Below are 14,480 nucleotides of genomic sequence, written 5' to 3'. Positions count from 1 at the left end.
TTTTGACTGCCGCTGCACACTGCGTGGACGTCTTTGGAGAACTATCCACGATGACTCCAAAATCTTTCTCCTGATTAGTTGTAGCTAAATTAGCCCCCTATCATATTGTATGTATAGTTGGGGTTATTTTTTCCAATGTGCATTACTTTACATTTATCCACATTAAATTTCATTTGCCATTTTGTTGCCCAATTACTTAGTTTTGTGAGATCTTTTTGAAGTTCTTCACAGTCTGCTTTGGCCTTGACTATCTTGAGCAGTTTAGTATCATCTGCAAACTTTGCCACCTCACTGTTTACCCTTTTCTCCAGATCATTTATGAATAAGTTGAATAGGATTGGTCCTAGGACTGACCATTGGGGAACACCACTAGCTACCCCTCTCCATTCTGAAAATTTACCATTTATTCCTACCCTTTGTTCCCTGTCTTTTAACCAGTTCTCAATCCATGAAAGGATCTTCCCTCTTATCCCATGACAACTTTATTTACGTAAGAACCTTTGGTGAGGGCCCTTGTGAAAGGCTTTCTGGAAATCTAAGTACACTATGTCCACTGGATCCCCCTTGTCCACATGTTTGTTGACCACCTCAAAGAACTCTAATAGATTAGTAAGATATGATCTCCCATTACAGAAACCATGTTGACTTTTGCGCAACAATTTATGTTCTTCTATATGTCTGACAATTTTATTCTTTACTAATGTTTCAACTAATTTTCCCAGTACTGATGTTAGACTTACTGGTCTGTAATTGCCAGGATCACCTCTAGAGCCCTTCTTAAATATTGGTGTTACATTAGCTATCTTCCAGTCATTGGGTACAGTAGCTGATTTAAAGGACAGGTTACAAACCATAGTTAATAGGTCCGCAATTTCTCATTTGAGTTCTTTCAGAACTCTTGGGTGGAATGCCATCTGGTCCCGGTGACTTGCACTGTTAAGTTTCTCAATTAATTCCTAAACCTCCTCTAGTGTCACTTCAATCTGTGACAATTCCTCAGATTTGTCACCTACAAAAGACGGCTCAGGTTTGGGAATCTCCCTAACATCCTCAGCCGTGAAGACTGAGGCAAAGAATTCATTTAGTTTCTCCGCGATGACTTTATTGTCTTTAAGTGCTCCTTTTGTATCTCGATCATCCAGGGACCTCACTGGTTGTTTACCAGGCTTTCTGCTTCTGAGGTACTTAAAAAATATTTTGTTATTACCTTTTGAGTTTTTGGCTAGCTGCTCTTCAAACTCCTTTTTGGCTTTTCTTATTACATTTTTACATTTAATTTGGCAGCGTTTATGCTCCTTTCTATTTACCTCACTAGGATTTACTTCACTAAGACCTCCACAGAGTTCTTCTTCAGGACTAGGAAAGGTACTCCAAGCGTCACAGCTAAATACAATGTGCTTTGCATAGATATCAGACTGTATGTATTGGCATAGTAAAAAAAATCAATCAGTTTTTACCCTCTGCTTACAGCTGTTTTTTCCCCCGGTCCTTGTCTTTTTTTGATGGAATGTAGATTTCAAGTTTCAGAGTAGCAGCCATGTTAGTCTGTATCTGCAAAAAGAACAGGAGTACTTGTGGCACCTTAGAGACTAACAAATTTATTTGAGCATAAGCTTTCGTGGGCTACAGCTCACTCCATCAGATGCATACCTCCGAAGAAGTGGGCTCTAGCCCACGAAAGCTTATGCTCAAATAAATTTGTTAGTCTCTAAGGTGCCACAAGTACTCCTTTTCTTTTTGTAGATTTCAAGTATTACGTCTTCCTCTATTAGTAACTTCACTTTCCTGAACATTAGGTGGAGTGGTATTTTAACAGAAAACTTATTTATTTTAAACTTAATTAACTAGGAAGCAAATCCTCAATATAATGTTTTCATTTTCCCTAGTGAAAAAGTATGGTCTCCAGATCACCAGCTGTCTGCATAAAGACACAATGAGTGTACGAAACATCTGCAGTTCGCTGGCTTTCCAGTAACCTATTAATTTGAAAAGTGGAGGAGAAACAGCAATACCTTTCAGCAAAATGAGGGCAACAGTCCTTTCTGCCTTCAAAGGGATGTGGCTTAGTTCATTAATATTTATAAAGCACTTTGAGTTGATCAGAGAGAAGGTGATACAGAAATACAAATATTATGTGGAGTGATTTTCACTCATGCCTTGTCTAGACTAGGATTTAAAGGTGTGGTGTTTGTCCGTGTTATCCAACATGTTCTAACACATTGATATTTTGCCTTAAAACGTGCTAAATTGGTCAACTTAAAGACCAAGTTCCTCTCTAGGCTTTAATTCAACCAGTTTAGTATGTGTTGAAGGCAGCATGTCTTATCTTCACATCAGCAAATGTGTGCTAATATTACACCTTTGATCCTAGCCTAAGCAAGACCTGAGTTTATCTTAAAGCCTTTCTGTAAAAAGCAAGCTGTTTAATAAACCTGATTGTGTTTTTTAAGTGAAAAAGAACAGTTTGTTAGAAGTACTTTTCAATCCAAATTGAAAGAGTAGTCCATACACTTTGTCCATATGGGCTGATTAGAAAATATGTGCTTTTCAGAGACTGCTGCTCTATCATACCAAAAAGAAAACCTTCTGAAGTCATTACTCCTAGCTCAGTATTTACCAAAATGAACTCTCAAAATACAGATGGTGAAATTACTGGTGTAGAGTGGTTTACAACTTCCCTATTAAGATTACTTTTACAGCTGTGTTGGTACCAGACGTTGCTATAATTACTTCAATTTCAGAGATTAACTATATATAATCAACATGTCTTTTCTAAACCCCATACACATTACTCTGCAGGATCATTTCAGTGATCTGATCATAGCTAAGGCCCAGTTTTACACTTAGAAGTTTTGCCATTATAGCTATGCCAGTATATAGCTAGACAAACCCCTCTTAGTGCAGAAAAAGTGGTTTCACCAGTATAGCTTGGTGAGCAAAATAAGCTTTACAGGCAAAAGCATTTTATGTCAGTATAAATGCACTGACACTAGGGCTTTTGCCAGCATAGAAATGTCACCAAAAAAGTTAAAACAAAAGCACCAAGCACCAAAGCACTTCTAGTGTAGGCATGGCCACAGTTACACCAGAATAAAGATACCTTATACCAGTATATAGCTTATTTTGCTTTCCGACCCAGGATTAAGATGTACTGGTACAAGCACTTTCATACTGGCATAACTACAACCACACTAAAGGAGGTTTTGTTACTGTAACTGATATACTTCAGGTAGCAAAATGTTCTAGTGCAGACAAGCCCTAAGTATTGACTCACTGAAAATAATTTGTTCTTTCTAAATAGCTGGGAGGCATCAATCCTGCACAGGAAAAAATAATTATAATGCATTGAGATTCTCATATAGAAAGCATTATTAAGACGCAAAGTGATTTACAAACATCAGTCACAAAAAACACCCCTGTGAGGTATGTATGTATGTATGTATGTATTTGTGCCTCCATTTATCCATCTCTAAAAATGGCATTACTGTGAGATTGAATGAATTGCTGAAGGTCACATGTCATGTCAGTGGCAAAATCAGGATTAGAACCCAGATCAGCAGCTTCTGATTCCCAGTTTTGTGTTAACCCTTTAATACGATCACTAAGTTTCAACTGAATTATACTATCAGATTCGGGATATACTAATTACTTAGACTCAGACATTCCTTTTTTTTAGCAGAACAGTCATTATTATGCTGCATGAGTTCTTACCGATTACAACAGCTATAGCTCCCAGTGCCAGTCCCAATACCAGTATTAAGGGTGCAATGAGTAATTTTCCAGCTGAAAAACAAAAATAATTAAAATTATTTATTTTACTTCATTATCATCCTGGCTACCCACAAATGCTTGAAATAATCTAACCTCATAGGTACTTCTGAAATAAAACTAATTTTTGGAAGTTTTACTGGAGTTCCCCTTTGAAATGATATCCTTCAACTCCAGTGAGAGGCCATTAGTGATAAGCCAATCTTCTGCTCTTCCTGCACTGTAACCACTCTCACATGCCACAATCTACCTTTGTGTATCTCAGCTTTCACAGTGCATCTATTACCAGTTCTAATTTTAGGACGTTTCAGGATTAAGAGCAGAACGATGGGCATATACGCTCAGTACTTTTGGTATCCCCTTGGGAGGCTCTAGGAGTCCTACTACATCCACCCCACTACCATCCCTAGGAAGATGCCCCACCAAAGCATCCATCATTCTGGGGATCTATGGAGTTAGGCCCAGATCCAAAAACAGGATCTCAGTTTATAGTCAGTAGCAGCAGCTCAAAGAGACGTCACCAACTGATAACTAGCTAATTTAGGGTCTGATCCTTTGCCCTTTGAAGGCAATGGTAGTGCTCCCATTGACTTCCATGATGCAGGGCCAATCCCTAAGAGCATCTAATCCTGTTTCCAATCAATACCTAAAAGAAATGGTGTGGCTCTCCCAGGACGGGGTTAGAAGAGTTGAGCTGAGTAGACGCCATAGGAGCATAGAAGTTACACTGCATGGGTTGTTCTTTTTAGGTTTTTAGTTTACAGCTGTTCAACTGCATGAAAGGACTGAGAAGCCAAAGACTTGCCAAACTGATATCAATTTGGATTAAACTAGAACCCATGCAATACCACTACTTTGTCTTGCTGACACAGACTGACCTCTAGAAACAGGGATAGTTTCTTTCCATGTGTTGTATAGCATGTAGCACAAAGGGGCTCTGGTCTCAGCTGCTTGAAAATGCAAAGTGGGAAGTAAATGCCAAGTATTTTATTGTTACTAATGGTCCAGTAGTTCAAATGGAGATGTGAATTTCAGTAAATTAGGTTGTGCCTTTAAGAGATTACCTTTGGAAGGGGAGGAAAATTAAAAATAGATACCTCAGAAATACAGACTGACTTGAATTAGGTTTTAGGGAATGATTTCATCATTCAAGAGAACAATGATGTAAACTTCTCCAGAACCAGAGCCACTAATTTGAGCAGTTTGAAGGGAAAACAAGATGTTTCACAAACATTTACAACGGTAGCTGAACTGGTCCTTTTCACACTTCTGTATAATTCAAAAAGCCTTAAAAACAGAGTGTGTTGAGCGGGAGAGAAGGGTTCTGAAAGTATGATTAATTATTAAAAGAAAAGACTTGGAAAAGTTTATTCTTTGAATTATCATAAAACCTAGACGCCTACCCATGGATCAGGATGCCATTGTGCTAGATGCTGTAAAAAGAACAAGACAACAGTCTCTACCCCAAATAGCTTGCAATCTAACACAAGAGACAGCAGATGGATGCAAATAGACAGGTGGGGACCACAAGGAAATAAGGCAATCAAGGAAAAGCATATAGATAAAAACCATCAATTTTTGTTATTTCAGTATTTAAAAAGTAAAAATATTTAAAGTATTTGAAGCTATGACAAGCTATACTCAGGCCTAAACCTATGAAATCTATTAAAATAATTACATTTAAAAATACACAAGCAGTACATGTTTGCTACTGAAGTTTTAAAGAACGTCAAACCACTGAACTGGTAGAACTTGGAAATCATTGGCAAAGCACCTGGAATTAGAGTTTGTTGTAGCGCTAAACCAGAAATAGCCTCTTCTGCGGGTGCAGAGAGAATATTTTCTTCATTTCAGTTCAATCAACTAGTTCATTCAAAGGGGAGAAACCAGTTGGGAGTTGAAAAAAGTAGGAAAGCTTTTTTTCCAATTCCAATCTATGAATAAAAACTAGCTGTGAGAGGATGAGATCTAATAGTTCTAAAATCTTGAAGGACAGTGACCAGAAACAATCAGTGGAATTCAGTAACTACATGTAAGAATTCCTTTAATACAGCCGTTTTAAATAAAAAAACATATTTTGATAAACTTTCTTATTCTGTAACCAGCATAGTTATGGTAGCTTATTTAAAAAAATATTAAAATGCGGTCTGTGAATTTATAATTGAATTCCAATTACCATGCAAATATAGTTTAACACAAGTCACAAGTAAAAAAAAAATCAATTTAGTAAAGAAATGTGTGATTCAGCATTTTATAATAAAAAATGTAAAAATTAAGAATCTGAATAAATGTACATTAATCTCTCATGACAGCCTGTACCCTTATGTTCATCACTTTTACAAGACTATGATAAATTTTGAACAAACTATGCATTGTGCGGTATTGTTTGAAAACTCAAAATCTATTAAATATTACTGTCCTGGTAAAATGTGTGCAGCAACATTGTAGGTAAAATTATAAGATTTTACTCTATGACATTGCTGAGACATGCTCCAAGTTAGAAAAACAACCCAAACCAGTTCCTCAGAGACAAAAGGTTAGCAAGTACCTCAGCCATATGTCAACATAATCAAGTGAACTATTACTGGTTGAGTGTTTATTCTTTAACAGGAAGAAGGGCGTCAGTGAGAAATTTACATTTTGGCAATGGAACAGCTAGGGGTTTCCATGTAAGCAGACTGGCTATCACCTGAATCCCAGCTGGAGAGGATTCTCAAAGAGTAAAAGATATAAAAATGAGGAACAGAGGACACAAATCACTTCTTTTGCCTCATCTCCACTCACAGCATCAACAATGTTTGAAAGACAAAGGACGCATCAGTGAACTAAGGGAGTGGTCCTGACTAAAGGAGGTCAGCCAGTGAAAGCATGTGGTGAAAAAAACCTGTGCTTTGAATTCATTTAGCTTCATAAATTAGGTATTAGTTTGCGTTTACCTTTTATTTCTTTGTAACCAATTCTGACTTTTATGCCTCATTATCTGTAATCACTTAAAATCTATCTTTCTGTAGTTAATAAACTTGTTTTATCTAAATCAGTGTGCGTTTGGATTGAAGTGTCTGGAACCTGAGACAATAGGGTTTGTGCATATCATTTTCTTTTAATGAAATGATGGACTTTCTATGAGCTTGTACTGCACGGAAAGAAAAAGAGTTGGGCAGGACAAGACACACATTTCTTGGGACAAGTCTGGGACTGAGAATTTGCTGGTTTCACTCTGCAACATAATTTAGGAGTGGCTGGCTAGAAGCACTCATATAATTCAGCTGGGAGTAATTTTGCATGCTAGAGGCTGTATGTTAAAAGGCAAGGAGTGGTTGTTCTCAGAGCAAAGCAGTGTGAAAGGCACCCGAGGTTGGAGGGTTGAGAGGACACAGCTATTCAATTATCCAGATTGTACCCTGGGGAATGTCACATCTATATAGTTACTTAAATGTGCATAGATAGAGTGTATTCTCCTGGTTAACAAGAAGTAGCAAAGGCTATATTTAGTTTCAAATCAAGGTTTCACTGGTTACCAACCTACCAATATCAACCATTCTTTAAGAAATAACTAAAAGGTACAAATGCAAACCAAGATTAAAATCAGTTATTTAAATCAGCAAGCAGAAAATCTTGATTTAAATCAATTTTAATCAAGGCTGGGGGAGGGATAGCTCAGTGGTTTGAGCATTGGCCTGCTAAACCAACCCAGGGTTGTGAGTTCAATCCTTGAGGGGGCCATTTAGGGATCTAGGGCAAAAATTGAGGATTAGTCCAGCTTTGAGCAGGGGGTTGGACTAGATGACCTCCTGAGGTCCCTTCCAACCCTGATATTCTATGATTCTATCTTTAAGGTTTCCCATTTGCTGATTTAAATTATACACCTCTACCCTGGTATAATGCTGTCCTCGGGAGCCAAAAAATCCTACCGCTTTATAGGTGAAACTGCGTTATATCAAACTTGCTTTGGCCTCGAGCATTTCCATTATTAAAGCAGCCCCGCCCCTCAGAGCGCTACTTTACCGCGTTGTATGTGAACCCGTGTTATATCGGTTCACGTTGTATTTGGTAGAGGTGTAATTAAAATCAGTGACTTAAATCAATCCATTCCAGATGATATTGGTCAGCATGCTTGGCAGCAGTAAAAAAATAACAGTTACTGCTTAACACATCACCATTCATGGTGTTTAACTGAAGAAACTATTTGTATAAAATGTATGAAATATCTAAATTAGAACACTAAAAAAAGTGAGGGACAGCAACAGAACACCTCTGTTTATCAGAATGAATGGAACTCATTAGGGCAAGAAACTTAAGTGATAGGGGGGAGGGCAAGAGGAGAATTCTCACCCCGGAGAGAAATACCTAGATTACTGCTTGTAACCAGCCCATCTGTGCCTTCAAATTCAGTTAATAGAGTCACTGAACTTACAGTTGTAAGATTAATTAGGACAATAAGTACCTTGTCCTGCCAGTGCAGGACTGTCCATTGCAGTACATTTTCTACTACTAGCTGGTATATCCACTGTCCACTTTAAGCTGAGGAGAAGCAGATACGACATGAGTCCACAACAGAATATTTTTGATGAATCATATGAAACAGAAGCATAAATTGTAATGAATTCCACTGCTAAAAAGGGGTCTGCCATAGCCACCACTAAAGAACTGGTTTCTCATTGTAAACAAAATGCATAGTTATGGCCTCTATATAGAACGCACTGGGCAAGATACACAGCTGGTGTAAACTGGTGAAGATCCATTGCCTTTAGTGGAGTCTCTACCAATTTACACTAGCTGAGAATCTAGTCCAACTAATGCACAAGGATCATGATGCAGTCAATCACTATTATAGAAAACATTAAATGCTGAGAAATACTGGAGACTAAGTAAATAACCAAACTTAAAAAGAAAAACTTTTAGAATTCTACACCTTAATTAAGTGGAAGCTAATTGCACAAGATTATCTGACAATGGGAGAATAACTCCAAGCAATTCCAGCTACAGTAGAACCTCAGAGTTAGGAACACCTTGGGAATGGAGGTTGTTCGTAACTCTGAATAAAACATAATGGTTGTTCTTTCAGAAGTTTATAACCAAACATTGACTTAATACAGCTTTAAAACTTTATTATGCAGAAGAAAAATGCTGCTTTTGACCATCTGAATTTAAATGAAACGAGCACAGAAACAGTTTCCTTACCTTGTCAAATCCTTTTTTTAAACTTTTTTTTTTTTTAGTAGTTTACGTTTAACACAGTACTGTGCTGTACAGTATTTGTTTGGTTTTGGGGGGAGTTTTTTGCTGCCTGATTGTGTACATCCAGTTTCAAATGAGGTGTGTGGTTGACTGGTAGTTCATAACTCTGGTGTTCGTAACTCTGAGGTTCTACTGTACCTTTTCATGTTGTTCTGGTATATTTCATGATATTTTTCTTCAGGGTGAGAGAACTGGTACTCCAAACTGGTACTCCAAATCCACCTCAAAACACTGCAGATCCTCTATTTACTCCCTCCAAGAAATCTTTTACTCTACATGTGTTATTAAAATTACACTAAAAAAAACTTTTTTAAAAAGCTATTGTTCTATTGAGTTATTTGGACACTGAATTCAACCACTAGCATAAAACGGAGTGTTTCATCTATTTATGCACAAATTTCAATACACTCTTTAACTATGGAGTCACTCCAGTATCTGTACTGATAATATACGTAAACACAAATACAGGCAGATCTAGCTAGTCTGCAAATACTATTCTCAGTTCCCATCTGGATTAAAAAAAAATCAAATACATATATGAGGACCTATTATCAGGTCAGTAATAAATAAGCCTGGCATCTGCATGCAGATGTCTAACAAAGAATGGACACTGGAGACATATGCTGGTTTCTGCAGTGCATAAATGCATGACTACATACCCTGCTGAATCAGGCACTCAGTCTTGAGAAGGGCGGAGGGGAGTAGAAGATAGAATAAACAGGTGTAAAAACATAATATTTCTAAATCTTAGAACTAGAGCAAGTTTTTAAACAGTTATTTCTGATGTAAAAGCTTCAGTTGTTATAACGGAATCTGTTTTGCCCTGCTATGTAGCATGTAATCAGTAATGCAGCACATGATTTACCATTTAATGCACTTAATTGGAGTCAGATAATGCTTTAATAAAATTTAAACGAGCGGTGTATTTTTTCCCCCATTTTCAGTGACCGCGGGATTCGTAATCCCTGCCATAATAAACCCAAGTTAGGCTACATCTACGCTACAAGCACTACAGCTGCAGAGACATCACTGTAGCACAGCCGTGTAGACACTTGCTACAGCAAGGGAAGGGTTTTTCCATTGCTGTAGTAAATCCACCTCACTAAGAGGTAGAAGTCAGGTCTATGGAGGAATCTAGCAATGTAGACATTGTGGCTTAGGGTCAGCTTAACTACACCCCTACATGACATAGATAGGTCAACCTAAGTTTTAGGTGTAGAGCAGGCCTTCGTCTGATCATCCTGTTTTCTACAATTCAGCCGAATGAAGGCTAGGCAGGGTAGAGATGAAATCTGCTAATTTTTTGGACACCAGATGCTTAGTCTTACTGCTTTCTCTGGAGACCGTGGACAAAATCCCTTTAAAAAAAAAGCTGCTGGTTGAAGGCACGGTGAAAGATAGGGCCAAAGTGAGGAAAGGAACAATCACTTCAGCTGTATGTTTTCCCCCCTTTCTCTAATTTCTTTTAATAATTTTTAAATAGACAGTCTGCCACAGAGACACGTGCAGTTTTTCCTGACTGAAACATTTGCTTCTGAACAGCAAGTTTGCCAGCCTGCCAAGTCTGCTGCGCAAATCTTTCCCTTTTTATATAAACACTAAAATTGAAATCAGAATTGCGTGGTAAAAACCAAATTCAAAACATTTTAAAGCACAGACTTAGTTATTTCTAAAAACAGATTTTTGTTTAAGCTAAGCGTTTTCCTTCCAAAACAGAAATCAAAGTGAAATATCTCCAGCAGTATTTCAATCATATGGCACTCCACTTCCTCACTATCTCTCCCGCCATTCTTCCATGAGTTCCAGACCTAAATGCCAATTCATTTTGCTATAGGACTGACAATCAGGAAATCCCACTTCTCTACATTAAAGAGTTGTTTTCATTTATACTCCAGGGGTCGGCAACCTTTCAGAAGTCGTGTGCCGAGTCTTCATGTATTCACTCTAATTTAAGGTTTCGCGTGCCAGTAATACATTTTAACGTTTTTAGAAGGTCTCTTTCTATATGTCTAAAATATAAAACTCAACTATTGTTGTATGTAAAGTAAATAAGGTTTTTAAAATATTTAAGAAGCTTCATTTAAAATTAAATTAAAATGCAGAGCCCCCTGGACTGGTGGCCAGGACCCGGGCAGCGTGAGGGCCACTGAAAATCAGCTCGTGTGCCGCCTTTGGCACGCGTGCCTTAGGTTGTCTACCCCTGCTATACTCCATAGATGCTATTTTTCTACAAGTCACATTATGTTGTCTCCCCTTTATAACCTTCTTCAATCCTGCTCCAAGTAGCGACTGACCAAGAACTAGCATTATAAGAATCTCTCCAAAATTTCCCATAGTATAATGAGATCTGGATTCACAACTACAAGAACCAAACAAACCCATACAGTTTTAGTTCAAGGCCAGATCCAAAACTGGAATGAAACTATTTTCCAGTTCTGTTTCAGAGATACTTGAAAGTTCACAAGAACAGACTCTCTGCACAAGATGGTGAAAATCTTACAAGATTTTAGCTGATCTCGCAAGATTTCCACCATTCAATAAGGCAGAATTCACAAGTTGAGCTGAAATCTTGTAAATATCAGCTCAATTTCAGCATTTTCCACCTTCCTGAATGAAGGAATTATCAGCAGACAAGCTCATAAGAGACTGATGCCATTTAATACATAACATTTCCCTGATTCAGACAACCAAATTATACACTAAATCTAATCTACAGCCTAATGCCTTCTCCTCAGCAATCTTGAGTCCTAATTCGATTCAAACCATTCTGGTTTTATTTTTCAATTTTCTCCTCTGAGATTTGCTGGAATTCCATGGTATTTTGCTACCCATACATTTTTTGTTTCCACATCTTGTACTAGAGCAACATAAAAAAAGCCTGGTTTCAGAGTAGCAGCCGTGATAGTCTGTATCCGCAAAAAGAAAAAGAGGACTTGTGGCACCTTAGAGACTAACGAATTTATTTGAGCATAAGCTTTCATGAGCTACAGCTCACTTCATCCGATGAAGTGAGCTGTAGCTCACGAAAGCTTATGCTCAAATAAATTTGTTAGTCTCTAAGGTGCCACAAGTCCTCCTTTTTTAAAAAAGCCTGTTTCCCTTCTGTAACAGGAAGACATTAGGACCATGTATATCAATGCAGAATTTTCTGATTGTGCCATCCTAGGTTCAGGTGCTAAAACCTTACACCAAAATTCAAGGTAATTACTACTGAATTATGTAGGCAGGTGGCTCCAATTAGCTCCATCCACATTGAGGAGGTCAGAGTTTCACAGGGAAGTAGTGAGCTAAAACAGAGGTTGCCCCAGAGAGAAACTCTACAGCAGTGGTTCCCAAACTTGTTCTGCCGCTTGTGCAGGGAAAGCCCCTGGCGGGCCGGGCCCGTTTGTTTACCTGCCGCGTCCGCAGGTTCAGCCCATCGCGGCGCCCAGTGGCTGCGATTCGCTGCTCCAAGCCAATGGGAGCTGCTGAAAGTGGCGCAGGCCAAGGGACATACTGCCCTACAGTAAAATTCAGTGAGTAAACATAGGCTGAGGTTTTGCATTGTACTACTCTTATTGACTTATCAAGAAAATCTAGTCACAAGAGCACTTACAAAACAAGGAAATGAAGAGCTAAGGACATCAAATCTTACACAGCCCAAACATGGAGAAATGTACTGTCATCATAACACAACAAATTTAACTCTGATTCAAGGATTACTGGGGCTGCATTTATTTGTTACCTCCACATCAGTATTTAAACAGTATTTCCTCAAAAAAAACCAAAAAAAACAAAAAAACTGATAATATTTTCCAATAATCTAGTGATGGAGTTTTTTTGGTAGAGTATTGTTTTTTGGGGGTTTGGGGTTTGTTTGGTTTTTTGCTGTAACAATAGAAATATTGTTGTTTCTTGCAGATCTATAACAATAGACTACGAAGTAGTGAAATATTGATTTTATTGTTAAATTATGTATATGGACTTTCATTTAGATCTTATCAATGGGTCTCATTAATACATACATACAAACATAACCTTTTTCAGTCAGATTTCTATATTTGTTGTATATTTAGAGATCACAGATGCATGAGTAGTATTTAATTTTGGACAGCTGCATTGTGATAAGTCTGATGAACTATATGTATTTATACTGATCAGAACTAATTATTTACGTTACTGTAGCACTAGCCATGGAGTAATAAGTTAATGCTTTAGCATGAAGCCAGCATGGAATTTGTAATATCTTTGTGTCACTTAGGTTTTGAAGAGTCAAAACTAGGGTTGGTTCAGATCCAGGTTAAATTTATCCAAATTTATTTAAATTTATCCAAACCAAAACCCACAGGGGTTCACTGAAAAAAAGATGTTCTTGTTTTGGCCCATCTTTCCCTTGTAGTTTTAGAAAAAGGCACAGTCATAGTATCTGGACATTGAAAATCACTTTTTGCAAGTGAGATGATGCAGATCAATTTCCTATTAGAAAGTTTAAAAAAATAACAAGGATAATTGGAAAACACGCAAAATTATTTATCTCTTTGCTAGGTCCCAAAAATAGCATGTAAGACTGAGAGTTTAATCCTCTTTGGGAAATGCAAAGATCTCCTCCAGAAGGGCTATATGAACTCCTAATATTCTTATTAATAGTATCCAGTTCAAGTGTCATTTGGCAACAAAGACTAAATTTATACAAACATATTAGGTTATCTATCTTATTTCAGATCAGTAAGAAAGCTAACAGCTGGAGCTTTTATGACGGATTGCCTATACCAGGGGTAGCCACATTTACTGACACTCTGAGCCGCATATGATAATCTGCAGAAGTTCAAGAGCCGCAAGACACACACAGTCTGCCGTTTGGGCAGCACCTGCCGGGGCACAGGGCTAAAGTCCCGAGACCCCACTTCCCGCAGGGCAGAAATCCCTAGCCCTACCATCCCATCCCACCACAGGGCAGAAAGCCCCAAGCTCCCCGCCCCCCCAATTCTGGTAGGTGGAGAATGGGGGAAGGTGTGGCGGTTTCCACGAGCCACACTTTAACTGTAAAAGAGCCACATACAGCTCACGAGCCAGTCTGGCCACACTTGGCCTATAGTATCTTTTAATGGAGTCTTTGATTTAGGTTACAACACTTCTGAATATTCCTTTAGATGCAGAGCCCTCAAGAAAGTTGGGTGAGAAAGACTTGGAAACATCAAAATCTCCAAAGATTATTGTTCTATGGAGATGTATAAGAGCATGTGCTACCAAGAATATGGTAATGAATGAGGGAAGGGAGAGGAAGGACAGAGTGTGGTTGTATCATTTGCTATTGCTGAAACTGGTCGCCTAAGGATGCCTTTTATGCCATTGGTCAGTCCTAGCTTGCCTATGATCTGTATTTAACATAGATAATCTAGTAGTTTTCTGGAAGGAATCCAGGTCCTGTACAGCATTTTTCAGAACAGCGAGCGGTCATCTGAAAGAGATCATTTTGAAGCGACAACAGAGCCACT

General features: G+C 38.2%; 1 protein-coding gene across 2 annotated transcripts in view; it reads right to left on the bottom strand.

Annotated features, from left to right (window-relative positions):
• RNF217 (ring finger protein 217) overlaps positions 1 to 14,480 on the bottom strand; it is a 99,296-nt gene that overhangs the window by 13,259 nt on the left and 71,557 nt on the right. For both annotated transcript variants that reach the window (XM_043542860.1, XM_037894717.2), the window contains exon 5: positions 3,712 to 3,783. In XM_043542860.1, the coding sequence (XP_043398795.1) occupies positions 3,712 to 3,783 (72 nt within the window). The remainder of the gene's footprint in view (positions 1 to 3,711; positions 3,784 to 14,480) is intronic.

The sequence above is a fragment of the Chelonia mydas genome, chromosome 3, assembly GCF_015237465.2.
Source record: "Chelonia mydas isolate rCheMyd1 chromosome 3, rCheMyd1.pri.v2, whole genome shotgun sequence".
NCBI lineage: Eukaryota > Metazoa > Chordata > Testudines > Cheloniidae > Chelonia > Chelonia mydas.
This window is presented reverse-complemented; position numbering and strand designations above follow the sequence as displayed.